Source organism: Lithobates pipiens, unplaced genomic scaffold, assembly GCF_037356315.1.
Source record: "Lithobates pipiens isolate NorthernLeopardFrog02 unplaced genomic scaffold, aLitPip1_a1.2 Scaffold_27, whole genome shotgun sequence".
Classification (NCBI taxonomy): Eukaryota; Metazoa; Chordata; class Amphibia; order Anura; family Ranidae; genus Lithobates; species Lithobates pipiens.
The window spans coordinates 58,373,766-58,400,551 of NW_027507788.1; the positions used below are offsets into that span (position 1 = coordinate 58,373,766).

At 39.3% G+C, this 26,786-nt stretch overlaps 1 protein-coding gene and 1 pseudogene across 2 annotated transcripts; both read right to left on the reverse strand.

The window, feature by feature from the left end:
* Positions 1 to 520: 520 nt before the first annotated feature.
* Positions 521 to 7,983, reverse strand: LOC143933871 (uncharacterized). The gene is made up of 4 exons (XM_077456966.1): positions 7,933 to 7,983; positions 7,341 to 7,446; positions 6,350 to 6,476; positions 521 to 1,796 (listed from the first exon to the last, which is right to left on the reverse strand). The coding sequence occupies exons 2-4, from the start codon at positions 7,387 to 7,389 to the stop codon at positions 869 to 871; spliced, it is 1,104 nt and encodes a 367-aa protein (XP_077313092.1). The 5' UTR covers positions 7,390 to 7,446; positions 7,933 to 7,983; the 3' UTR covers positions 521 to 868.
* Positions 7,984 to 20,826: 12,843 nt separating this feature from the next.
* On the reverse strand, positions 20,827 to 26,389 carry LOC143933872 (uncharacterized; annotated as a pseudogene). The gene is made up of 4 exons (XR_013263156.1): positions 26,372 to 26,389; positions 25,232 to 25,338; positions 24,330 to 24,456; positions 20,827 to 22,267 (listed from the first exon to the last, which is right to left on the reverse strand). The product of XR_013263156.1 is annotated as an uncharacterized LOC143933872 (transcript).
* Between the last annotated feature and the right edge of the window lie 397 nt (positions 26,390 to 26,786).

Below are 26,786 nucleotides of genomic sequence, written 5' to 3' on the forward strand. Positions count from 1 at the left end.
CTGCTTTTCCTCCCCCAGCTCTTGTGCAGCTGAGAACAGAGAGAATGTGATCCCTTACGAAAAAGGGAGAAAAAACTGTATTTATAATGTATTTTTATATCTATACAAAAATGTTTTGCCTTTTATTTCTATCTTCAATTGAATGGGTTGTTTTACAAGGTGATTGTTTACAAGCACTTCAACAAAAAGTAGAACAAGTAAAAATTTTGCATTGATAAGTTGCTTTTTATTTAATAGACTTTGTAACACATTGCACAGTTACATTTTGAATACTATCAATCATGTTGCCTTCTATATATATATATATATATATATATATATATATATATATATATATATATATATTAAACATTAAAAGCAGAAAGGAACCATTTTCTATACATCTTTATAGTGCTTTTCTTTTTTTTTTTTTTTTTTACAAAACTGCATTCAGATGTTTAATGCAATCTATAAAAAGGAATCATTGTGAATCCTGGCCATTGTTTTTTAAAAAAAATCTCTTCATTGTTGGTAACTGGGGTTCCCTTTAACGTAATTTGTTTCATATTTTATTTCAGAGAATGTTGGCACTCACAAGTTGAATTTCAGCATCAGTAATGTGCTAAACTATGGTAATTTTGGTAAGTACAGTTCAGTATTCCTTGAAAAGCTACAGATAATGTGTTAGGCAAATAATACTGAGGAAGAATCGGGAGAACATTATAAATACATGCTACATATAGTGCTGAGAAATGTATAGAGTGGAAAGTTGTTGAAATATTTTATGGGATTCTTGATGAATTTAATTAACAGCACATTTTGTGTGTAGTGCTGTGTAGATATTATTTCCGATATTTCTATTCAGAAAATGAGGTTGACTGAAGAAAACTCAGTTTTCATTAGAAACACCCTGATTTATGAATTCATGGATTTTGTCCCGAACATCTTTCTCTAGGTACTCCACCTGATCTTGCATAGTCACAGTGTATTCTCCCAATTTCTTCTTCATGTCCTCTACTCTCTGCACCAGAGCCTTGTTAAGAGCTTCCACTTCTGGTGTAATTGTGCCTTTAAATTCTGTAATTTTCTCGTCAATTTGCTGGTTTACTTGGGTCAGATAGGGTTCCAGAATCTGTTTGATATTTGCCATATCTCCATTAACCTTGTTTCTTAACTCATTGGCATAAGGATAGAGTTGTTCTCGGAGTTGTACCGTTAGCTCCAGAGCTCTGTTCTCCATCTCAGCCACATTTTTTCTCATTTGAAACTCCATGTTCTGGATCTGTTTTCGCAGCTCATCTTGAACATCCTCTGCATAGGGATTCAGACTTTTATACAGCTCCTGTATTTGCTGATCAATGTTTTCTTTGACTTTTTCTGTGATAGGTGTCACCTGCTTCCTCAATTGGTCCATATTCTCATCTACCTTGACCTGAAACTCTTGTGAGTATGTAGCCAGTGTTGCCTGTATATGGTCTGCATTCTCTTTGAACTTAGCTTCCAGGTCATTGGTCACAGACTTTATCTGTTGGCTGAATTCCTGGGCATTTTTGTCCAGTTGGGTTTGGAACTCTTCTGCATATGGAGCCAGTTTAATCTGAAGTTCCTTGACATTATTGTTCAGGTGCTTGTGCAACTCATCTGCATATGGGGAGATCTTCTCTTTCAGCCTCTCCAACTCGGTTTTAATTTGTTCTTTTCGTTTTTCTGCGTCCTGTGTTAATTTCTCATGTATCTGCTTGGCAAAAGGAATGAGTTGTTTCTGTAATTCCCCTGCATACACATTTACACTCTTCAGGTTTTCTTCAATTAAAACACTGTGGGTGGAAACATAACAATCAAATACCACATTTACCTAAATCAAATGTGTCCACTGTTTCATCTATTGTTTTTAACACATTTTATAAAAAAAAATATCAATGACATTAAAGTATATCTAAAGGTAAACATTTTATTTTTTCTGTGCCTCTTTGTGTAGATTACCCTTCACTTGTGTCCTGGAGGGACAAGAAGAAGTGAGGGTAAAGTGACAGAAATACCCTCTGAAACCTTTATCTTTGGAACAAGTGTCTCCAGTAGAAGATTTCCCCCTACTCTTGTTCTGACAACTCAGAGTTTTGGATTTTCACATTGCTTTTAGTCCCAGTGGCAGTTTTCACCAGAATAAATAGAGTAAATGTCCCTAACAGGGACACAAATATCAATATACAAATTCACAGGCATCCTAACCTCTTACCATTCTATCCAAATAACCCAAACATTGGGGCATTAGGTAAATTTTAGGATGTATATTAGCATTATAGTTACGGTACGTTATGAGGTAGTCATTGCTGGTCTTTTTGTGAAAATGCTAGTTGCTTGACTGCCATAGACGTTATTATCATCTGAGTCACTGAGCTGGTTTAATTAAGCAGACCAGAGTCAAGTCAGAACTCTTGAACCTTATATTTGTTCCAAACCAGTGACTCGGTATACATACGGTATATTGAAAGGCTTCTGAAGGCTACAACATTTATAATAATGATGACACCTAGTTGGTTGATTTATTTTTCTTCCTGTATATCTTTAACCTTTCTCTGCTATCTACCATTTTCTTAATCTACATGCGATTAATTAATATTGTCATACGTTTCACAGATATCCCATTTCTTTGAGGGATCAAAGAAGGCTTACATTACACTGCCGTTGAATTACTAAAGACAAATAGACTGTTCACTTTGCAAGGGAGGTAGCACATTGCAAGGGAATTTGACCTCAGAGCTTAGCAAATGGGGTGAAGCTCTGCTGATTTCCATCATCCAATCAAAAAAGATTTTATCTCCAAATACAGGAAAGGTTTCTTCACAATAAGAGCTGTGAAAATGTGGAATATATTCCCTCCAGAAGTGGTTCTGGCCAGCTCAGTAGATTGCTTTAAAAAAGGCCTGGATTCTTTCCTTAACCACTTGCTGACTGCTGCACGAAGATATACATCGGCAGAATGACACGGGTGGGCCCCGTGACCATGACCACAGGTCCCACAGACTCGATGTCTGCCTGGTATCCGCGATTGTGTCATAGAGAGGTAGAACGGGGAGATGCCTTTGTAAACAAAGCATTTCCCCATTCTGCCTAGTGTCATGACAGAGATCACTGCTCTCTGTCACCAAGATGTTGAAGCCCATCCCCCCCACAGTTAGTATCACTCCCTAGGACACACTTAACCCCTTCATCGCCCCCTAGTGGTTAACCCCTTCACTGCCAGTGTCATTTAGACAGTAATCAGTGCATTTTTATAGCATTGATCAGTGTATAAATGACAATGGTCCCAAAATAGTGTCAAAAGCGTTCGATGTGTCAGCCATAATGTCGCAGTCACGATAAAAATTGCAGCTCCCCGCCATTACTAATAAAAACAAAATTATAAAAATGCTATAAAACTATCCCCTATTTTGTAGATGCTATAAATTTTGTGCAAACCATTCAATATACGCTTATTGTGATTTTTTTTTACCACAGATCTGTAGTAAAATACTTATCAGCCTAAACTGAGGAAAACAATTTGTTTTTTATAGATTTTTTGGGGGATAATTATTCTAGCAAAAAATAAAAAATATTGTTTTTTTTTCAAAATTGTCACTCTTTTTTGTTTATAACGTAAAAAAACAAAAACCGCAGATACCACCAAAAGAAATGTCTATTTGTGGGAAAAAAAGGCGTCAATTTTGTTTGGGTACAACGTTGCACGATCGCGCAATTGTCAGTTAAATCAACGCTGAAACACAAAAAGTGCTCTGGTCAAGAAGGGGGCAAATCCTTCCGGGGTTGAAGTGATTAACGTACATAATATAACTGGATATTAACATTTATAAGTAAAGTTGATCCAGGGAAGATCCAATTGCCTCTCGGGGGATCAGAAAGGAATTTCTTCCCCTGCTGTAGCAAATTGGATCATGTTTTACTGGGTTTTTTTTGCCTTCCTCTGGATCAACTCTGGGTGAAGGATTGTGTATATGGGATTGTATGGTTTTTTTTTTTGGTTGAACTGGATGAACTTGTGTCTTTTTTCAACCTGACTAACTATGTAACTATATGCAAGCAAAAATGCTGTTTTTTTTTTTTCCTGGCATGGGATCAGGTATTCTTTCCAAAGTAAAACTTCACTACAGTGACTAAGCTCAGAATAAAATTCCCTTGCAAAGTACAGCTTTCACTGCAAAGTGAACAGCCTATTTGCCTTCAGTAAATCAACTCCATTGAGTAGACAACTTAATTGAAACTTCATTATAGTTGTGATGTGCCTACTTGTGCAACATTTATGTAGATTTACCTGCTATGCTATGCATTTATATGTTATGATTCTAATAAAAAATTATTACAATTTGAAAAAAAAACAGAAGCCAGCCATTCATTACACAAGCCTGTTGAGTGCTGATCACCTATGTGTTTTAACGTTGCAGAGATAAAAAATATAAAAATGTTGTAGTCGTTTCTATAAAGTGTGAAATTCAGAATTAATATACAGTAGGGTTGTAAAAAATAAAGGTTAATTCCTCGATTAATCAATTAATTTTTTTTGATCAATCAAAATTCTTTTTGATTGGTACTCACCTCTCCGCCGGCTTCAGGGAGTTCCGTCGGAGATCCGGTGACGTCACAGACATCAACGTCACTGGACTCCTCCTCCCTTCCCCAAGTGCCTCCTTCTGCTAACAAAGGAAAGGGTGAGGAGTCCGGTGATGTCAAAGTTCTGATTGAACATAATACGTACGGGGAGGAGCTACGCATGACATCACCCGCTGCTGCCCTACGGAACTAACACGATTGTTGGCTATACATGCTGTGTTTTTATCATCTTTATGTGAGTAGTTTGTGTTTGAACACAAAAATTAAATCTTATACTTAAGAGGTGAGCACTTAGATCTTTTCTTTCTACCCATGACCTGGTGTCCTTGCTGAGATCTAAGGAGACGTGAGAGAAGTTTATGGTCCGTGTTAACCCTTTTGATACTCACTTGCATGACCACCTGTTTGCACAGGGGTCCATGCCATAAGGTGAGAGTGATTAGTTAGACCGGAGGTGGAGGGATTGTCATGCTACTTTGGAAAAAAAATACTTACGTCAGTGCTACATTTTGAATTTAAAACGTACTTGTGTGAACTGTGAAGTTAAAGCGGAGGTCCACCCTAAAATGGACCTTCCGCTCATAATCCAGGTAACTGCACCCACTTCCGGGCTAGCTCTCTGCGGAAAGGGGCGTACATTACGTCCCTTTCCGCAAGTGCCCGCCCCCTTCCGCAAGTGCCCCGCTGCCTGCTGGGAAACACACAGATCCCAGAGGCAGCGGGGGACCGTCCTCATTGCGCAGCGCGGCTCGCGCATGCGCAGTAGGGAACCGGGAAATGAAGCCGAAAGGCTCCATTTCCTGATTCCCATACCCAAGATGGCGGCGGCAGCACTCGAGTGTCGATCTAGAGATCGGCTTCGGGTGCCGACATCGCGGGCGCGCTGGACAGGTAAGTGTCACTATTTTAAAAGTCAGCAGCTGCAGTATTTGTAGCTGCTGACTTTAAAAAAAAAAAAACGCGGAGTCCCGGCGGACTCCCGGCGGACTCCCGCTTTAAGTCATGGATTGTAGAAACTAGTGTCGGGTGATTGTAAATAGTGTATACCACATTTACCACTGACTAATGCAGAGTTGTAATGCAAGGAGATCAGCTAAAAGTAGTTGGATCTGTATGTGCATTATAATTAATTAATCAAAATTAGTTGATTAATCGATTTAAAAAAATGATTAATCGAACATGAACATTTTAATCAGTAACAGCCCTAATATACAGACAACACGGAACTTATAATGTAAAGCAGCACCTAGAAATGTAGATCATTATATTTGTAATAGATCAATATTTCGAAAACAATTATGGAATTAAGGTTTAGTGAAAGAAGTATATGATAAATGAATGAATAATAAATAAAAGAAATGATAATAATTAAGCATTTAACTTGGCTATCCTAAGCTGGGCAAAGATTCACTTCTTAGAGGACAGAACATTTACAGGTTCATTAGATATACGAGCAGAGGCAAAATTGCTGTTGCAAAATTTGTTGTCACTAGCAGTTGCTTGCAGTAAGGCAAGTCCCATACCATGTCACCCACAGTATTGTATCCCAATAAAATTACAAGGAAAATGATTTCACAGATAAACCCCTACTTGTCACATCCCTTGCAACCCTATATAACAGGAAAGGCTGATGGGCAAGGTAGTTTATAATTTTTTTGTAAAGAGATGATACAATACTATGTCTTTTAAAGCCAAAATAACTTATCCAGTAGGTTCTACTGACTTTGACTATGACTTTGATGCTGTTACAGTGATTTTCACTTACTTTAGCTGTTTGCTGATGTCAGATTGCTGGATCTGATCTACAGTGTCCTTTGTGCCAGTGGTCAGCTGAGTGAAATATCTCCAGAAAGCATCGGATACCTGGTCAGTACTGACTTCTGCCTGAGATCCTAACGGAGAGAAGAACCCATCAGACATAGAACGTTAGATCTGGTTTTAGGTGCAGTAGCTCATTAAAAACCATCACATTTTATATTTATATATTATACAGAGACTGATTGTTATAGGTCACTGCACTATAAACATCTTAAAAGGGGGCCAGAAGATTGTTTAATGCATGTAAATGTATAAAATAATCAGCATTAGAAGTACAGAGGTAGTTATTAGTGCTGAGGCACAGAAACCTGTGGTTCAATTAATCTGGGCTTTAAACTCTATTGTTCACCATGTAGTAAGATCAGCACTTCTCTACATGCAGTTTACTTGTATGTGAAGGCTTCCAGTAATCCCAGTTTTGAGAAAACCTCTCTATATAGATATTGTCGGAAGGCCCCCACTGACCTATTTGCACCCTCTATTCCACAGCTGTAGAAATTGTCCTGTAGTGGAAATGGAGTCTTTAGGAAAAAATAAGTACGGTATATACACTGGAGTTTTATTACTATCACTAGGTAACAACAGTACAGATCAGTTTTGCTTTTTCAGCTTATAGTTACAGATATTGGGTGTGTGGGCCTGTGCATCAGGAGTGTTTCTTTCTAAAGTGCTGCCAAGTATTTCTGCTACTAGCCCCACCCATGAGGAGTAGATCCTTACCCTGTAGTAAAATCTATCCCCTTTTAATTGTGACCATATGTACCAGAGTAAACACTATGGAAACAATGTGATAAATTATATTACTGGTGTATACAGAAGGATAGATGCCATTAGATGAAGATATCATCTCATGCTTCACCTAAAATGTGCTATCTTAGATAAGATTTTACATTGTCTTCTCAAAGAAATGACCCTGGTCACATACTGATTTTACTGACCTGTGACTGCGCACACAAGAAGTGCGAGTGCTGCAACTTTTACCAACATGTTGAATGATTGAGGAGGTCAAGAAGAGACAGTCAAATGATCCCCAGTAACTGAAATCTATATAAAGAAAAATAGCAATGTCAGACAATTGAGGATTGTGTGTATATTATATACAATGAAATAATGGCTCTAAAAGCCCCTTACACATGATCCGCAATGTCAGACAATTAATATTTGTATTATACAATGAAATAATGGCTCTAAGCTGTATACAAGCTAACCTTATTTTATGTTACCCTCTTCAATAGTCTAGCATAATTTTTAGGATGCAGAAACCAGTGTTACAAAACCCAAAGTTTGCTGTTATGTATCTCTGGGAGATAAGAGTCAGAACTAGTAAAGTAAAATGTGAACATGTGTATTAATGGTACAATATAAAAATAGTTTGATATTCAGAAAAGAGTGTAACTAGATACTAAACAAGTAGAATAATGCAGTAATAAAATAATGAATAATGCACCCCCCCCCCCCCCCCCCAATTTAATTCTGAACTGAGATGAGATTTACACCTGTGTAATAGGACTAGTCTTCCTTTCCCCTTACCTGTAGCCTGGTGCTTGGGATTGATGTTGATACCGATGATACAGTCTGCCCTTTATATTGGACTCTAAGTTATGACTCTATGCCTGCTGAACTTTAGATCAGCTTTACAACGTGGAGTTCCTGACATGTCATTGTTTTCAGAAAGATTGTGGAAGTATGATGAGTTCATTGAGGACTGGTCAGTATGGATTTTAATTTAGTTATTGCAGCTCACAGTGAAACAACACTACTACTGCTACTACTACTACTACTAAAGCTTACACTTGGTGAGTTATAGGTTATTTTTATATATACTCGACTCAGCTAAAAAAAGCTTAGAGGCAATTGAGGTCAAATAATTGGATTTACATAGTAAGTAAGGTTGAATAAAGACACCAGTTCATCCAGTGTGAGTCTACAATTGTCCATATTCCTATACATTGTATCTCATTAAGATGCTCATCTATTATTATTTTTATTTAGGGACCCAATAGCACCATACATTTACACAGCACTCCACACATACATCACTCCCTACCCTCAAGGAGCCCACAATCCAAGGTCCCTAACTCTCATTCATATACTAGGGACAATTAACCTATCAGCATGTCTTTGGAGTGCGGGAGGAAACCAGAGGTCACCCACAGAGTCACAGGGAGAATCTGCAAACTCCAGGCAGGTAGTGTCATGGTTGGGATACAAACCTGCAACCCTTTTTACTGCTAGGCAAGATTGCTACCCACTATACCACTGGGCCAATTTAATTGGAAAGGATCTGTATTTACTTAGTGAAAGGCCCCTAGTAAGCCACAATTAAAGAAAATGGAACCCCTGACGTTGCTAACTCATTTAGAAGGTATCAGAGGCCTGCAGGTTCTTTGACCCTACCATTTAAAAGAGAAGTATGGCTTTAAAAACAAACAGATATTCATACTCACCTAGATGGCTGCAGCATCGATCCCCCACCGGCTCTCAGACTGAGAACTGAGCGATCAAAGAGCACTGATCGCTCAGCTCTCAGTCTTCAGTCTGCAGAGAGCTGGTACCTGTCAGTCACTGGCCCTCTTCTCTGCCCTCCAAGGCTCACTGGAGTGCTGGGCTGTACAAGGGGAGTAGCAGCTGGCTCATGCTTTCAGCAGCTTGCTGAGAGGCTGAGCCAGCTACCGGTTGAGACATCTGCATAGATCCCAACTATTTGGTTGGGATCTTTTCAGAGCCTGGACCGGCTCTGTGATGTCAGCAGTCAGCGAGTCACAGGAGTGCCGAACGAACTGCAGTTCTGTGATCCATAGTAGAAGTACAGCCAAAATAGCTTTGACTATACTTCTGCTTTAAGTTGGGTTGATTTATCAAAGTAGAATTCCAGGATAAACCTAAGTAGTGTTAAAAATGCTCCCTGCTAACACCTATGCTGACTAACCTATGTAAGAGAAATGTATACACTTATTATACCTATTTTGGTCTGGTTACATGAACCAGCTCATCTGTGTTAGTCAGTGGAAGCTGCAGGGGAAAGGAGGAAAAGCAGACAAAGGGTGGGTCATAGGAGTCTAAGAGTGACGTCACCACTCCAGGCTTTAATAGCCATTGTTTAGTTCTCTCTCCTCTCCCTTGCATCCACCACTGGCTGACATAAAGGAGTCAGATCACATCTCTCCACTGAGTCGGAGTGTATACATCTTTTGTATAAAGGTTAGTCAGCGTAGGTGTTGAGGGGCTGCATTTTTAGTACTAATTAGGTTTATCTTGGAATTCTACTTTGAAGACAAACAGGCTGTTCACATTGCAAGGGAAATTGCACTTTGATAGAGAATTTGCCCCAGAGCTTATTGAACGAGGTGAAACTCTGTTGACGTCCATCATCCAGTCATGTACAAGCTTTTTTTTTTTTTCTTGCATGTGACTGGTCATTCTTTGCAAAGTGAAACCTTAAGCACATTGACTGAGCTCTGGGACAAATGCCTCGCAAAGTGCAACATGCCTTGCAAAGTGAACAACCTATTTGCCTTTCCTAAACCCCAGTACAGTATTGACCTGGAGCGTGCTTCCAGATTAGGAGTTCCCATATTAAAGTCACATACTTGTTTCAGGTCAGTCACTCACTAAAATGTGAATCCAGAGGATGTAAATGACACCTATACAAATAACAATATTTTAATGAGTGACAACCCACTTGATAATCTTTGTGAACTGACATTTGTGTATTATTCAAGACCTGTACAAACATACCCCCTTCTGATAAAAGTTGATCCTGCTGATAAATATATAGTCACATACTACAGCAGCAGTTTCCTACATATTTGAGGACTGGCCATTCTGAACTGTCAAGACTCTAACGTTTCTGAGTAGTTACAAAGCTTTCCTGTTCCCACCTCAGTCGCATTCCCAGTGGTTCATCACTATGATAAACTTGTAAATGCTGTAGACACCTCTTAACATTTTTAACACTTTTTTGTGATTAGCCTAGAGAGTGTAAGTCCCCGTACCACGGTTGGACATTCCGGCAACCAAATCCGTCAGATAAATTCCGACAGATTTAGTCCGGAAGTGGTCCGGAAGTGGTGTTGCATACACACGGTCGGACTGAGTTGTAGGAATTTCCGGTTGCCAAGAACGCAGTGATGTAAGCAGCGTATGACGGGACAAGAAAAGGGAAGTTCAGCACCACGTCCGGCACCCTTTGAGCTCCTTCTGCTGATCTCGTGTTTATCGCGTGTTAGTAGAAGTTTGGTGAGAGACTATTTGCGCTTTCAGATTTGTGCTTCAGTTCATTACTGCTCTTCAGTTTGTGCTTGTCGGTGCATATCTGCTTATCAGTGCGTGTAGTCAGTTAGCATTTGTTGCTCATTGTGGACTATATCTTGGTATAGTACGCTTTGATTTTCATTGCTTATTGTCTGCTAGTTTCTGGTTTTCAGGTTGTTCTTTCAGGCATTGCTGTTTATCGGTGCTTTCTGTTGTCCGTTCTGACCAGCCGACCGTTTTAAGCCATGTTTCGTGTACGTACTCGTCATAGAGTTTGTGCTGTGCAGGGGCTTGGTGTTGGGCTTTTAGCTTTGACACAAGCCCGGCCCGTGAACAGGACGAGGAGGAGTTTGTGGACCAAGAATTTGTTGCGCCAACGTGACCAGTTCTCGCACATGCCTTTGCTTCGTGAGATCTGGGAGAATAATCCTGATGATTTCAGGAATTATCTCCGGATGACGGACCCCATTTTTCACCGTCTGCTGGCTTTGCTGTCCCCTTATATCAGCAGGCAGGATACCTGCATGCCGCAAGCCATCCCTCCGTAGCAGAGGCTCATCGCCACGTTGCACTACTTGGTGACAGGGAGAAGCCTTCAGGACCTCAACAAGCATCTCCCCCCAGGCTCTGGGGATCATTATTCCAGAGACCTGTTCTGCCATCATTCAGGTCCTGCAGAAGGACTATATGAAGGTAAGTTTTCTCCTATAACATCACATTCTATGTATTTAATGATTGCTAATGTATTGGATTTCTTTCCTCATTCCCTAATTACCATCATTGCAATATGTTCTAATTGATATGCTGTGCCCCTTTGTCCTCATGCATGCTGGAAGCTTTTCAAGTTCCTTTTTTGTCCTTCATGCATATTTGCCTTCACTAACTTCCCCAGCATGCTCTTGTGGGCCCATAAAACTATAGTCTAGTCACTTAGCAATGTATTTTGTCAGCTCCATAGTATTGCTTTCCCTAAACACCCCCTAAAATGTGTACAAATGTTATGTGTGTGCTTAAATTCATGCAGAGTGACAGATTTATTTTTTTGGTTGGGCCAAACTCATTAGGAACCCCCCAAAACACCCCCCCCCCTCATTTATGGCAAGGGCCCATCAGATGGGGGGGGGTGATGACTCTGATAAGGGGACCTTATACTTTAGGCTTTAAATACTAATTTCCCAAAATGTTATACTGATACTGTCCAAAAATGTTTGTGTCTAATCTGCTTGCAATGTTGATGTGCAAAATTACAATTTTTTTTTCTTGTTTCACTCCACAGTTTCCTTCAACGCCACAGGAATGGCAAACTGTGGCCTCCCACTTTGCCAGCCGTTGGGACTTTCCCAATTGTGGAGGTGCAATTAATGGGAAACATGTCCACATCGTCCCACCCCCCAACTCGGGGTCCTACCATTATAATTACAAGGGGTTTAATAGTATCGTGATGTTGGCGGTAGTGTCAGCGACTATGACTTCTTGTATGTGGACGTGGGGCAAAATGGCCGGATGTCGGATGGTGGAGTGTTCGCATGGACGAAATTCTACTGGCGTCTCCAGAGTGGCAGTCTGGGCTTGCCACCTCCAGAGGAGAATCTGGAAGGACTCCCGTTCATTTTCGTCACAGATGAGGCGTTGTCTAACCTCTGTCAAACCATCTGATGCGGCCTTTCCCGATGAGGACCCTCACCCCGAATCAGAGGATCTTTAATTTCCAGCTGGCCAGAAGAGTCGGTTCCGCCTATTTTTGATGCCAATCCACATGGCGGAATATAAACAAAATCATATAGTGCTTGCCTGCTGCGTTCTACACAATTTTTGGAAAAAACATTCCTCAAACTATGTGGTCTCAGTTGGCCCAGATGCAGACTTGCCAGAAAATGACAACCTCACACCCCTTGAAGCTGCTCATCCTGGCTTGCCCCCCCAAAGCGCCCGCGAGGTCAGAAACCAATACATGGAGTACTTTGTGGGTAGGGGGGGCCATTGATATGCCAGACATTGTCTGAGAGGCATTTTTTTTATACATTTTTCTTTGAAACTCCAGTAATCTTTGGTTTCATTTACTGCTTGGCTTTGTTTTAGGTGTCTCATAGGTATTTTTGCTGTTTTTTTGTGCCTTTTTTAACAACAGTGCAAACCCTAAGTTCTGAGCAAGATGAGGTGACAGTCTCTTCTTCAGATAATCTTATTATGTTTTGGGTCTGCTACACACACACCTTGTTTTTGCTGATAATGTGTGTAGTGCATTACTGACAAAAATATTGCTAATTTTCAGCACCATGGCAGAAATATGTGGGATCATTAAAATGGCGTGATTGGGGAAATTTAAACATCACTGTGGGTGTTATTTACTAAAGGCACATCCACTATGCACTACAAGTGCACTGCAAAAGTACACCTGAGACTGCACTTGGAGTGCAAAGTCGATTTGCCTTTAGTAAATAACACCCATTGCGACAGAAACCAACAACTTTATTCCAAATACTGCTTTTGCGCATTGAAAAAGGAAGCCACACATTGTTGATAATTTCCCTTTTTACTCAAAGCACATTCACATGTGCGTTTAGAAAAGGGTTTTACAACAAACCAACATATTTGGTGTATAGAAAACATTATTTTGGGTAACATTTTTATTATTTGGCGTTTTTGTGTAAACAGTCATGTATCAAAGCATAACATACAGTACAAAGTTCAAATTTGAAAAGTGAAGACAATATCAGACATGAATATGTACAAACTGTGCTGATATTGCCTTCATGAGATGGGGTGTCACCCCTGGAAAAGCCAAATTTTTGAAGATGCACACTCATTGAGAATACAAAAGTGGCCAGTTTCCCCCTGATCCCATGCCTAATGTCAACATGTGCCATCTCCCATCATGGGGTATCAATGTACATGTTTTGGGGGTGCAACCCCTTTATCTCAGCCACTTTAGTAGCAAGGAAGGGGTTGCACCCACAAAACACATACATTGATCCACCATGATGGGAGATACTACATGTTGACACACTGTGTGCATCTTCCAAATTTGTCTTTTTGAAAAATATAAAAGTTTTGTGGAAAAATCAAAAACGATGCTAGCTAGTTTGCGGTGTTTCAGACTCTCCCCAAAACATCAATGATGTTCTTCATTTTCTGTTGAACATCATTGATGTTTTTCTGTATATTCTCTAAATCGCGATTGCACCCCATTATCTCCCCAATGAGGATCTGGGCACTTTCACTGGTAAAATGTGATTCTTCTTCCACATCACCTAAAAAATAAAATAAACACACCATGTATTATAAATATGCAGACATACATTGATTAACTTACCGGAAGCTGTGGTCTCCGACACTCACCTATTGTGGTGACAATTTGTCCAACTTCAACAATTTATCATTCTTCCTCTTCCTCTGCTTCTGGTGTTGGTATTCCCCCTTCTTTGGGAGGTGTGGGGTCCCTGGTGTCCTCAGACGTCCCGAGTCTTCTCTCCCCTATGAGAATGTAAAAAAGGAATACTTAGAACACAGAGGGCAGAAATAGGAATATGAAACATTGCTTGGAAGTGTCGTACAATTGTAATTTTGGCCGAGTTCAAAGGTGAGAACATTATTTTTCACACTTTCTAAAGCTGGAATACTTACATGCAGTGTGAACAAATGTAGTGAAGTGTAAGTTGGAAAAACATTGTTTTGGGAGTGGGCTAACGAACGATGTTAGTGCAAACGATTGAACCCATGAACTTGAAAGTGGCCATTTTAAACTGTACAACATTATATCAAAGCACATGGAGCAGTATGCAAGTAATAATAATAATATGAACATACGACAACTACTTACTTTTTTGAAGAACTCGCTTGATCCGTCTGTACTGATTGTGCTCCCTCAGTTTCAGGTCTGACCAGCGATTTCTCAGTTGATCCTTGGATCTTCGTACCCCAAAATTCTTCTGAAGACTCTTCACAACTTTAGTCATGATCTTGGCCTTTCTGATATTTGGGTTTGGGTAAGGTCCATACTTCCCATCATAGTTGTTCCTCTTCAATATGTCCACCATCTCCAACATCTCTCCAAAATACATATTTGAGGCCTTAAATCTTCTCCTCCAGGATCGGGACATTTCAGGCTCCGGGCTTTCCTCGCCCCCCTCTTAGTTAGTGGAACTATGATTGCGCACCTGCATTGTCTCCGCCATGTGCTCTCCCCACTGCGCCGAAAGAGAAGGTCTAGAATAGTCTAGAAAGAACGTCACGGGCGGGCGGAGTTTCACGCATGCGCACTGTATATAAAACGCAACATGCGTGTGTCATATGTACGATCTGTGAGCAGAGTGAGGACGATCGTGCAAACGAAGGTACAATTTTTAACTTGATACATCACTAACCTATACTGCTTCTATATAGGCATATGTTGGGACAAGATTAGGAGAGTTTAGCATGGCATTATTATTATTAGGGTTTGTCTTGTGTCTTGCAGACAAGATGGATCACTTCAAACACTCAAATTTTATGGGGCTATTCATTGATCTGCTCAGGGAGCTGCCCTGCCTGTGGCAGAAGAACAACCCCTTTTATAATGACCTAAGAAAGAGGAAGGCAGCGCTGGAGAAACTTCTTGTTTTGGTGAAGATCATGGTCCCCACAGCAGACATGACCTATGTGAAGAGCAAAGTTGGTGACCTGAGGTGTATATATCTCAGGGAGTGAAAGAAGCACCAGAATTCCCTGAGATCAGGAGATCCACATGACATTTATTACCCCAAGATGTTGTACTACGAGAGGCTGCATTTTATGGCAGACCAGGGGGAACCCACGCCACCACTCTCCAGTCTTCCTTCAAGGCTTCCTTCACCCCCAGCTGAGGCTTCCAATGTCCAACCTGGGCCTTCCAGGCAGCAACATGTGGAGGGGCCCAGCTTGAGACAGGTATAGCATTGTTCAACATATTTTTGTCGTACATTTAATGATGTTAACTAGATGTTATTATTGATCAGTAAGTTGTGATTTAACAAAGTGGTTTACATCTCAATAGATAGTAGTGACCAAAAATGATTGGGACAAGAATGAAAAATGCTGGGCTCAGAATGATAGTCTGTTCTATTTGGTAATATTCAATTTGCAACAGTCATGAGCACAAAATTGTGTGATTGATGACCAAAAACTAAAACTATGTCCCATTTTCACACACAGGAAGACCTCAGCTAGGAGGAGGCTGTGGCAAGTGGCAGCCGGGAGGTCGAGCATCGCCCTCCTCCTCCTCCTCCTTCCTCAACTACAGGAGCCGAGCCACAGCCTGGAAGGAAGCCTGGAGGGAAGTGCCCAAGGAAGACCAGAGAGTGATGGCCTGGGTTTAGTCTGGTCTGAAAGAAGATGCAGCGTCTTGTAGGACTACAGCCTGGGGAATGTCATCTGTTCTTCCTGATCTCTTGGACTTCTGGACCAGACTGCTCTCCCTGAGATATGTACTCCTCAGGGCACCAATTTAGCATTTTCAAATTAGTTCATGTTTGCCCTGGGGGCCAAAGGCTTCGCCAAATTGACCAGTTTCTCCAGTGTTGCCTTCCTGTTTATTTGTTTGACACCTAAATAAAGGTTTTTTTTGGTTGAAGAAATGCTTGCGTATGTGTTTTACTTGAAAAAGGACAGTTTATTTGTGAGTAGGCAGGTACATTTCAAAAATACAAAGTCAAATGAATAACAAGGGGCACCAACACCAAACAACCTTCTCTGGATTAAAAAAGAAAACAATAAATTAAAAAGATAATAATGGTGTTGTGGTAAGTTGACACACAAAACACACCAAAAAAATGCAAAGATGAGCAAACTGTCAAAAAAGGAGATGTTGATTAAAAAAACTAACCACAAAATTAAAAAAAACAAAAAACAAAAGATTGGGGAGATGTGATGAATTAAAATATTGTATTGATGAAATGAGTAAAAGAATAAAGAAATAAGTTTGGGAGAAGTGTGTGTGAATATTTCACAGCAGGGCCTGTTCTAGTGCCCACTAAGAGTAACTGTGAGGGCTTACAGTGTTCTGGTACCACCAACACCTAAGGGCCAATTTCCCACAGAGTGTATAGGGCAGGCCGTATAGTATATACAGGCGGTCCCCTATTTTCAAACATTCGACTTACAAACGACTCTTACAAACGGAGGGAGACAACAGGAAGTGAGAGAAAATCTACCCATAGGAAGGGAAAATATTCTCCTGTAATACCCTGTACACACGACCAGTCATTGGGACAGAAAGTGAGGTGAAATCTTCTGAACAGGGGCACAGACAGACAGCAAAACAAATGGTACAGGGGTGATAACCCTTCCCTATGTTATCCAGGAAGCTTAACATACTTTTTTTTGGCTGGAGCTACACTTTAAAAATGTACCTGTTCCAAATTACAAACAGATTCAACTTAACAACAAACCTACAGTCCCGATCATGTTTGTAACACTGTATACTGCTGTTCAGAGTATATAGGGCCTGGGGGCCCCAAGCCTTTTTTTTGTAATTTGGGTGCGGGGTTACCCTTAATATTCATACCAGACCCAAGGGGCCTGGTAATGGGCTGGGGGGGGGGGGGGGTACCCATGCCATTTTTTTCAATGATTTTCATCTATATATGGTTGAACTAGATGGACTTGTGTCTTTTTTCAACCTGACTAACTATGTAACTATGTAACTATATTGCTGGAACCTGACATTACATCTGCAAACGGTTTTAAATTACTTTTATTCCTTTAAAAAATGTAATTTTGTGCAGGGACTGTTCTAAACACAGAAAAATGTGCCACTTTACAGGCATACTATAGTCGTCACCCCCCCCCCCCCTCGGCACGATATTTAATGGAATATTTCACTTTTATTGTTTCACTTTGAGTACTATTAAAATCATTGGTCCAGAGAAAACAGCAGTTTTTAAAACTTTTTTTGCATTGATATTTGTCTCCTGTGGCAGGACCCTGGTCACCAAATGCTTTTTATGACAATAACTTGCATATTAGCCTTTAAAATTAGCACTTTTGATTTTTTCATGTTCAAGTCCCATAGACTTTAACGGTGTTCACGTGTTCGCACAAATTTTTTGCCTTGTTCGCATGTTCTGCTGTGAATCGAACCGGGGGTTGCTCGGCTCATACCTACTCAATAACAGTACTAGTTAATATTTTTTATAAATTCTCATAGGGAAGGCAAGCTCCTCTGTATTCTCTCTTCATGCTTATTAGGTACTGGTATCCAATGAGAATTCATGCAACAGCAATCAAATTTGTTTCATAATTTCGTAAGTAGATGCAACAGAGTATGAATAAGTATGAAATGTATAGTGTGTAATGGATACAGTATCTTACAAAAGTGAGTACCGTATTTATCGGCGTATAATACGCGCCGACGTATAACACGCACCCCAAGTTTAGGAGGGAATTTAAAAGAAAAAAACTTTTAGGAGGGACGTTTAAGGAAAAAAACTTTAAATGCCCATCAATGCAGCCTTGTCAGTGTCATTTGCAGCTTTGCATTGCAGCCTTGTCAGTCATTTACAGCCATGCATTGCAGCCTTGTGAGTTGTTTGGAACCTTGTCAATCGTTTGCAGCCTTGCATTTGCAGCCTTGTCAGTCATTTGCAGCCTTGTTAGTCGTATGCAGCCTTGCATTTGCAGCCTTGTCATTTGCCGTTCGGGTATTTTCGGCCGCACTTGGCCCTTCTCTGTTATTTTCGGCCGTTTTCGGCTATTTTCAGCCACTCTCGGCCGATCTCAGCGGCTTTTGGCTTTCTGAAAGCTGCTGAGAACGGCCGAGCACAGCCGAAGATAACCGAGTGCGGCCGAAGATAGCCGAGTGCAGCTGAAGATAGCCAAGAATGGCAGAGTGTGGCCGAAAATACATGGAAGCTACAGAGCGGCAGAAAGCATCGGTGTATAACATGCACCCCCGATTTCCTCCTGATTTTAGGGGGAAAAAGCGCGTGTTATAAGCCAATAAATACGGTATATCACTAGCCTCATTCCCTGTGGATGCCACTTACGGAAAAATGCAGCGTCGGGTGGAGCTAGCTGACAGGACATCATACTACATCTCACACCAGCCAGCTGGCATGAGCCATGGCTGTGTCTTTCGCTTAGAAGTACCTGCTTGTTATCTTTGGTGCAGTGTTTGTATTTGTTTTTTTAGAAATAAAGGAACTTTGATTTTATACTAAATTTACTGCACCGTGGAGCCCTCTTTCTTCATTTTTTGACTCACCCTCTGAAAGTCTTTACCCCAAATGTTAGCACCACGGAGTAGATCGGAAGTTCAGCTTTACAAGTGGAGAAGAGGATCTGGAAGGATGGATGTTTGAAGGTGCCGTCCCTGCTTGAATTATCCCTCCTATTCTTGCCAGCATGATCTCCGTAATAGAGATCCTACGGCTCTGGTAAGCGGCCATCTGGCATTTATTATTCCGTCTGGCATTTATTATTCCGTAGCTATAGGGTGGGACTATGCTGTGAGAAGAAAACCGGGTGTTAATGGTCAAGGATTCTTTTTCTGGACTATTGTGTACACCTTAATATTTTTTGGATATATATAATTTTTTTATGTAACAGTGTTGGATTAACTAAGGTTTAAATGTATGCACACAGATGAACATTTACTTTGTTTATTTTTAAACATAACTGCATGTTTCACTTAGTATATCAATTATTAATTGAGTTTGTACACATTGTTTCCTTTTTTTTGGTAGCGCATCTATCTTCAATTTGCACAAAAGTGAGTATACCCCTCACATTAGCTTGTAAAACAGTGTAAGTTTCTCCTCAAAATAACTCAACATACAGCTATTAATGTGTAAACCGTCGGCAACAAAAGTGAGTACACCTCTAAGTGGAAATGTCCAAATTGAGCCCAATTAGTCATGTGATTCATTAGGGTTACAAGGTCTCAGGTGTGAATGGAGGGCAGGTGTGTTAAATTTGGTGTTATTGCTCTCACTCTCTTATACTGGTCACTGGAAGTTCAACATGGCATCTCATGACAAAGAATTATTTGAGGATCTGAAAAAAAAATTATAATTCTCGCTTACATAAAGATGGCCTAGGCTATAAGAATATTGCCAAGACCCTGAAACTGAGCTGTTGCATTGTAGCCAAGACCATACAACGATTTAGCAGGACAGGTTCCACTCAGAACAGGCCTCGCCATGGTTAACCAAAGAAGTTGTGCCTAAAATAAGTCTCAAGGCCAAGGGTGAACACATAGTTTCAATATGGGAACCACTTATACACTATGTAATAAATAAACGTGAATACATTATTGTGTATTACTGTATGTATAGTCCACTTTATATATATTTGCAGTATATTGCAAATATCCAAAAGTTTTTAAACTAAAACCCAGGTGTTGTTATTGTTGTTCAATACTATTTAGCTTTTTCTTAGGAGCAAATATATTTCTATATTGTTACTGTTTTAAGCATATATGTATACCAGATTATTTCATGCATATGTATGCACTCTATCTCCCTCCTTGTTCATTTTATGACCCTTTTCTTATAGTTACATAGTAATCCATTCCACTTTTTAATTCAGTAACTCTTGTAAAACTCAACAACCATGTAATTAAAGCGTTTGTTACCCCAAAACTTAATATTCCTGATATGTGCCAGCTGTACCATGTACTTATATGAGAAAGTATTCTGTTCTCTTTGTATTGCTTCCTATGCGTGAAATCCCTGGTGATCCTTCCAGGCCCTTTGCTTTCTTATTCAAATCTGACCACATTAAACAGGAGAGCACATAGTCAGTTCTCTAGCTCTGCTGGGAATTCAGTGTACTCTCCTCCAATAACCAGACTTGTCCTCACACGCCCCCACTGCACGGCCATTCACTGGGAAGTTCAGTGCACTGCTGCTCCCCCCCCCCCCCCTGGCAGCTCTTGTGCAGCTGAGAAAAGAGAGAATGTGATAACTTATGAAAAAGGGTATTTATAATGTATTATTATATCTATATAAAAAAGGTTAGCCTTTTATTTCTATTATAACCTGAATGTGCTGTTTTACACGGTGATAGTTTATAATCACTTCAACAAATAGTAGAAAAAGGAAAAACTATGCATTGCTAAGTTACTTTTTATTTAACAGACTTCACATTGTACATTTACATATTTAATACTATCAATCATATTGCCTTCTGTATATATATATATATATATATATGCACACTAAACATTAAAAGCAGAAAGGAACATTTTTTTATACATCCTTATAGTGCTTTTTTTTACAAAACTGCATTCAGATGTTTAATGCAATCTATAAAAAGGAATTATCGTGAATCCTGGCCATTGCATAAAAAATGTCATCATTGTTGGTAACTGGGGTTCCCTTTACCCCAATTTGTTTCATATATTATATTTGGAGAATGTTGGAACTCTCAAGCTGAATTTCAACATCAGCTAACCTGCTAAACTATGGAAATTTTGGTAAGTACAGTTCAGTATTCCTTGAAAAGCTACAGATAATGTGCTAGGCAAATAAAACTGAGGAAGAATCGGGATAACATTATAAATACATGCTACAGATAGTGCTGGGTGTAAATGTATTGAGTTGAAAGTTGTAGACATATTTTATGGGATTCTTGATGAATTTAATTAAAAGCACATTTTGTGTGTAGTGCTGTGTAGATATTATTACCGATATTTCTATTCAGAAAATGAGTTTGACTGAGGAAAACTCAGTTTTCATTAGAAACACCCTGATTTATGAATTCATGGATTTTGTCCCGAACATCTTTCTCTAGGTACTCCACCTGATCTTGCATAGTCACAGTGTATTCTCCCAACTTCTTCTTCATGTCCTCTACTCTCTGCACCAGAGCCTTGTTAAGAGCTTCCATTTCTGGTGTAATTGTGTCTTTAAATTCTGTGATTTTCTTATCAATTTGCTGGTTTACTTGGGTCAGATAGGGTTCCAGCATCTGTTTGAAATTTGCCATATCTCCATTAACCTTGTTTCTTAACTCATTGGCATAAGGGTAGAGTTGTTCTCGGAGTTGTACCGTTAGCTTCAGAGCTCTGTTCTCCATCTCATTCACATTTTTTCTCATTTGAAACTCCATGTTCTGGATTTGTTTTCACAGCTCATCTTGAACATCCTCTGCATAGGGATTCCGACTTTTATAAAGCTCCTGTATTTGCTGATCAATGTTTTCTTTTACTTTTTCTGTAATAGGTGTCACCTGCTTCCTCAATTGGTCCATATTCTCATCTACTTTGACCTGAAACTCTTGTGAGTATGTAGCCAGTGTTGCCTGTATATGGTCTGCATTCTCTTTGAACTTAGCTTCCACGCCATTGGTCACAGACTTAAGCTGTTGACTGAATTCCTGGGCATTTTTGTCCAGTTGGGTTTGGAAGGCTTCTGCATATGGAGCCAGTTTAATCTGAAGTTCCTTGACATTATTGTTCAGGTGCTTGTGCCACTCATCTGCATATGGGGAGATCTTCTCTTTCAGCGTCTCCAACTTGGTTTTAATTTGTTCTTTTCGTTTTTCTGCATCCTGTGTTAATTTCTCATGTATCTGCTTGGCAAAAGGAATGAGTTGTTTTTGTAATTCCCCTGCATATACATTTACACTCTTCAGGTTTTCTTCAATTAAAACACTGTGGGTGGAAACAAAGCAATCAAATACCACATTTACCTAAATCAAATGTGTCCACTATTTCATCTATTGTTTTTAACACATTTTATAATAAATATATCAATAATATTAAAGTATATCTAAAGGTAAACATTTTCTTTTTTCTGTGCCTATTTGTGTAGATTACCCTTCACGTGTGTCCTGGAGGGACAAGAAGAAGTGAGGGTAAAGTGACAGAAATACCATCTGAAACATTTATCTCTGGAACAAGTGTCTCCAGTAGAAGATTTCCTTGTTCTGATGACAACTATCTTTGGATTTTCACATTGCTTGTAGTCCCAGTGACAGTGTTCACCAGAATAAAAATAGAGCAAATGTCCCTAACAGGGGCACAAATATCAATACTCAAATTCATAGGCATCCTAACCCCTTACCACTCTATCCAAACCTACCAAAAATTGGGACTTTGGATACATTTTAGGATGTATATTAGTATTATAGTTTTAATTTTGCCTGTTCTTTATCTGGAGGTAGTCATTGCTGGTCGTCTTGTGAAAATGCTAGTTGCTTGACTGCCATAGACTTTATAACCATCTTAGTCACTGAGCTGGGATAAGCAAGCAGACCAGGAAAGTCAGAGTCAAGTCAGAACTCCTGAATCTTATATTTGTTCCAAGCCAGTGGCTTCGAAAGTACTAAAGTTATAGATTCAGATCAACAATCGGCTATTATTTTCAGGAGGAGGAGCCAGCAATAGCAATGTCTACATTTCTTTAGTACATCTGTCCTACATAATTACATAGGTAGAAAATAAATGACATGCAGAATATCGAAAGGCTTCTGAAGACTACAACATTTATAATGATGACACCTAGTTGGTTGATTTATTTTGCTTCCGGTATCTCTTTATCTGCTATCTACCGTTTCTTAATCTATATGTGGTTAATTAATATTGTCATACCTTTCCCAGATATCCCATTTCTTTGAAGTATTAAGTAAAGCTTACATTGCACTGGGTTTGAATTACTAAAGACAAATAGACGGTTAACTTTGCAAGGGAAGTAGCACATTGCGAGCGAATTGGTCCTCAGAGCTTAGCGAATGAGGTGAAGCTCTGCTTATTTCCATCATCCAATTATATGCAAGCAAAAATGTTCTTTTCCTTGCATGTGATTAGGTATTCTTTCCAAAGTAAAACGTCACTACAGTGACTAAGCTCTGGGTAAAATTCCCTTGCGAAAAACAACTTTCACTGCAAAGTGAACAGCCTATTTCAGTAAATCAACTCCATTGAGTAGACAACTTAATCCAAACTGAAACTCTATATCTTCATTATAGTTGTGATGTGCCTGCTTGTGCAACATTTATGTAGATTTACCTGTTATGCTATGCACTTATATGTTATGATTCTGATAAAAACTATTACAATTTGAAAAAAACAGAAGCCAGTCATTCATTACACAAGCCTGTTGAGTGCTGATCACCTATGTGTTTTAACATTACAGAGAAAAAAAATATAAAAATGTTGTAGTAGTTTCTATAAAGTGTGATATTCAGAATTAATACACACGCGCACACACACAACACTAAACTTATAACGTAAAGCAGCACCTAGAAATGTACAGAATAGATCAATGTTTCTAAAACAATTTTGGAATTAAGGTTTAGTGAAAGAAGTACATTACTGACAGAAATGATGATAATTAAGCTGTTAACATGGCTACCCTAAGTTAGGTAAAGATTACATTTTTAGAGGACAGAGCATTTACAGGTTCATTAGATATAATGAGCAAAATTGCTGTGGCAAAATTTGTTGTCACTAGCGGGTTCTTGCAGTAGGGAAAGTCATATACCATGTCACCCACGATACTGTACCCCAATAAAATTACAAGGAAAATTATTTCACAGATAAACCCCTACTTGCCACAACCCTTGCAACCCTCTATAACAAGAAAGGCTGATAGGCAAGGTAGCTTATTTTTTGGGTAAAGAGTTGATAAAATGCTATGCCTTTTAAAGCCAAAATAATTTATCCAGTAGGTTCTACTGACTTTGACTATGCTGAAACAGTGATTTTCACTTACTTTAGCTGTTTGTTGATGTCAGATTGCTGGATCTGATCTACAGTGTCCTTTGTGCCAGTGGTCAGCTGAGTGAAGTATTTCCAGAACGCATCGGATACCTGGTCAGTGCTGACTTCTGCCTGAGATCCTAACGGGGAGAAGAACCCATCATCAGACAGACATAGAACGCCACATTAAATTTGCTTATATAATAACCCAGTGGCTAGATCTGGTATTAGGTGCAGTAGCTCATAAAAAACAATCACATTTTATCTACTTAGAAAGCTAGCATATACAGAGACTGGTTGTTACAGAGGTGGTCATTAGTGCTGAGGCACCAAAACCTGATGTTTAATTAATCTGGGCTTTAAACCCTATTGTTCACCATGTAGTAAGATCAGCACTTCTTTACATGCAGTTTATTTTTATGTGATGGCTCCCAGTAATACCAATTTTGAGAAAACCCCTCTATATAGATATTGTCGGAAGGCCCCCACTGACCTATTTGCACCCTCCATTCCACAGCTTTAGAAATGGTTCTGTAGTGACAATAAGGTTTTTAGGAAAGAATAGGCATATATATATATATATATATATATATATATATATACATATATATATATATATATATATATATATATATATATATATATATATATATATATATATATACATACATGCACACTGGAGTTTTATTACTATCACTAGGTAACAACAGTACAGATCAGTTTTGCCTTTTCAGCTTATAGTTACAGATATTGAGTGTGAGGGCCTGTGCATCAGGAGTGTTTCTTTCTAAAGTGCTGCCAAGTACTTTTGATACTAGCCCCACCCATGATGAGTAGGTCTTTCCCCTGAATTAAATTCCATCCCCTTTTAATTGTGACCATATGTACCAGTGTGTACATAGTGATTTTACTGACCTGTGACTGCGCACACAAGAAGTGCGAGTGCTGCAACTTTTACCAACATGTTGAAAGATTGAGGAGGTCAAGAAGAGACAGCCAAAAGGATTCCCAGTAATTGAAATCTATATAAAGAAAAATAGCAATGTCAGACAATTAAGATTTGTTTATATATTATACAATGAAATAATGGTTCTAAAAGCCCCTTACACACGATCTGAGAATCTACTCAATCGTACGATAATCGGATCGTTAGTAGAGAGCTTTCTAGAGCCTATCATGACAGTTCATCTGATATTATTCAATCGGACAAGCCTGAAAATTTTCCTCGTACGATACCAGATCGTACGATTTTCGTTTAGTCAGTACAGTTGTCGTCTGAAAATACAATACTAATACACTACAACAAAAAGTAAATAGATTACTAAAGTCACGAAAATTCTCGTACATCAGAAAAAAAAAAATCCGAAGTGATGTCATGTGCTGTAGTGCAGTGGTCATCAACCCTGTCCTCAGGGTCCACTAACTGGCCAGGTTTTATGTATTACCTTGGGGAGATGCAGACTAGCATACTGCAAGCAAATGATATCACCTGTGATGTATTTCAGTTATCTTGCAAACCTGGCCTGTTAGTGGGCCCTGAGGACAGGGTTGATGACCATTGGACTACAGCATGTACGAGAATTTTCGTGACTTTAGTAATCTATTTAATTTCTACTTGTAACTAGTAAGGTAAAAAAAGTCTGCCGATCTGCCATCCGATTTTTGGATCATGTGTATGGGGCATTAGCTGGATACAAGCTAACCCTATCTTATGTTATAAAGTTAATTGTTATTTTAACCGTAAGGTAGTTCTTATTGTGCATTTGTGCTTTTCTGAACTGAGGAGAGGTAAAACTAAAGTAAACTTTAGTAAACTAAAATGTGAACATGTGTATTAATGGTACAATATAAAAATAGTTTCATATTCAGAAAAGAGTGTAACTAGATAGTAAACAAGTAGAATAATGCAGTAATAAAATAATGAATAATGCCCCCCCCCCCCATTTAAAAAATGTTCAAAAACATTCAGGTAACAAAACATTTCTTCTCAAATAATTTATGAACTAAGATGAGATTTACCTCTGTGTAATAGGACTAGACTTCCTTTCCCCTTACCTGTAGCCTGGTACTTGGGATTGATGTTGATACCTATGCTATGACTTTATTCCAAGTCAGCCTGAACTTTAGATCAGCTCTACAACGTGGAGTTCCTGACATGTCATTGTTTTCAGAGAGATTCTGGCAGTTTGATGAGCTCATTGAGGACTGGTCAGTGTGGACTTACAACCATAAGGAGAAGGGAACTTTTGTGTAATTGTTTTCATTTAGTTATTGCAGCTAACAGTGAAACAACAAGAATGTATGACACGTTACTTTGCCCAGCTGTGCCATTCTGCTGACGTATATTTACAGAAGTCGGTCGGGAACCGGTTAAGAAATATCATTTTGTTCAGGAACTGTTCTAAACATGGGGAAAATGCACCACTTTACAGGCATACTATAGACACCCCCCAGATACGATATTTAAACA

What these genes read in the sequence shown, in the direction of transcription:
- LOC143933871 (XM_077456966.1), bottom strand. Translation starts at nt 7,389, where the DNA reads ATGTTGGTAAAAGTTGCAGCACTCGCACTTCTTGTGTGCGCAGTCACA. An exon ending in TCTTGTGTGCGCAGTCACAG is followed by an intron (nt 6,477 to 7,340) that starts GTCAGTAAAATC and finishes TCTCTCCGTTAG; the next exon opens with GATCTCAGGCAGAAGTCAGT. An exon ending in GACATCAGCAAACAGCTAAA is followed by an intron (nt 1,797 to 6,349) that starts GTAAGTGAAAAT and finishes TTCCACCCACAG; the next exon opens with TGTTTTAATTGAAGAAAACC.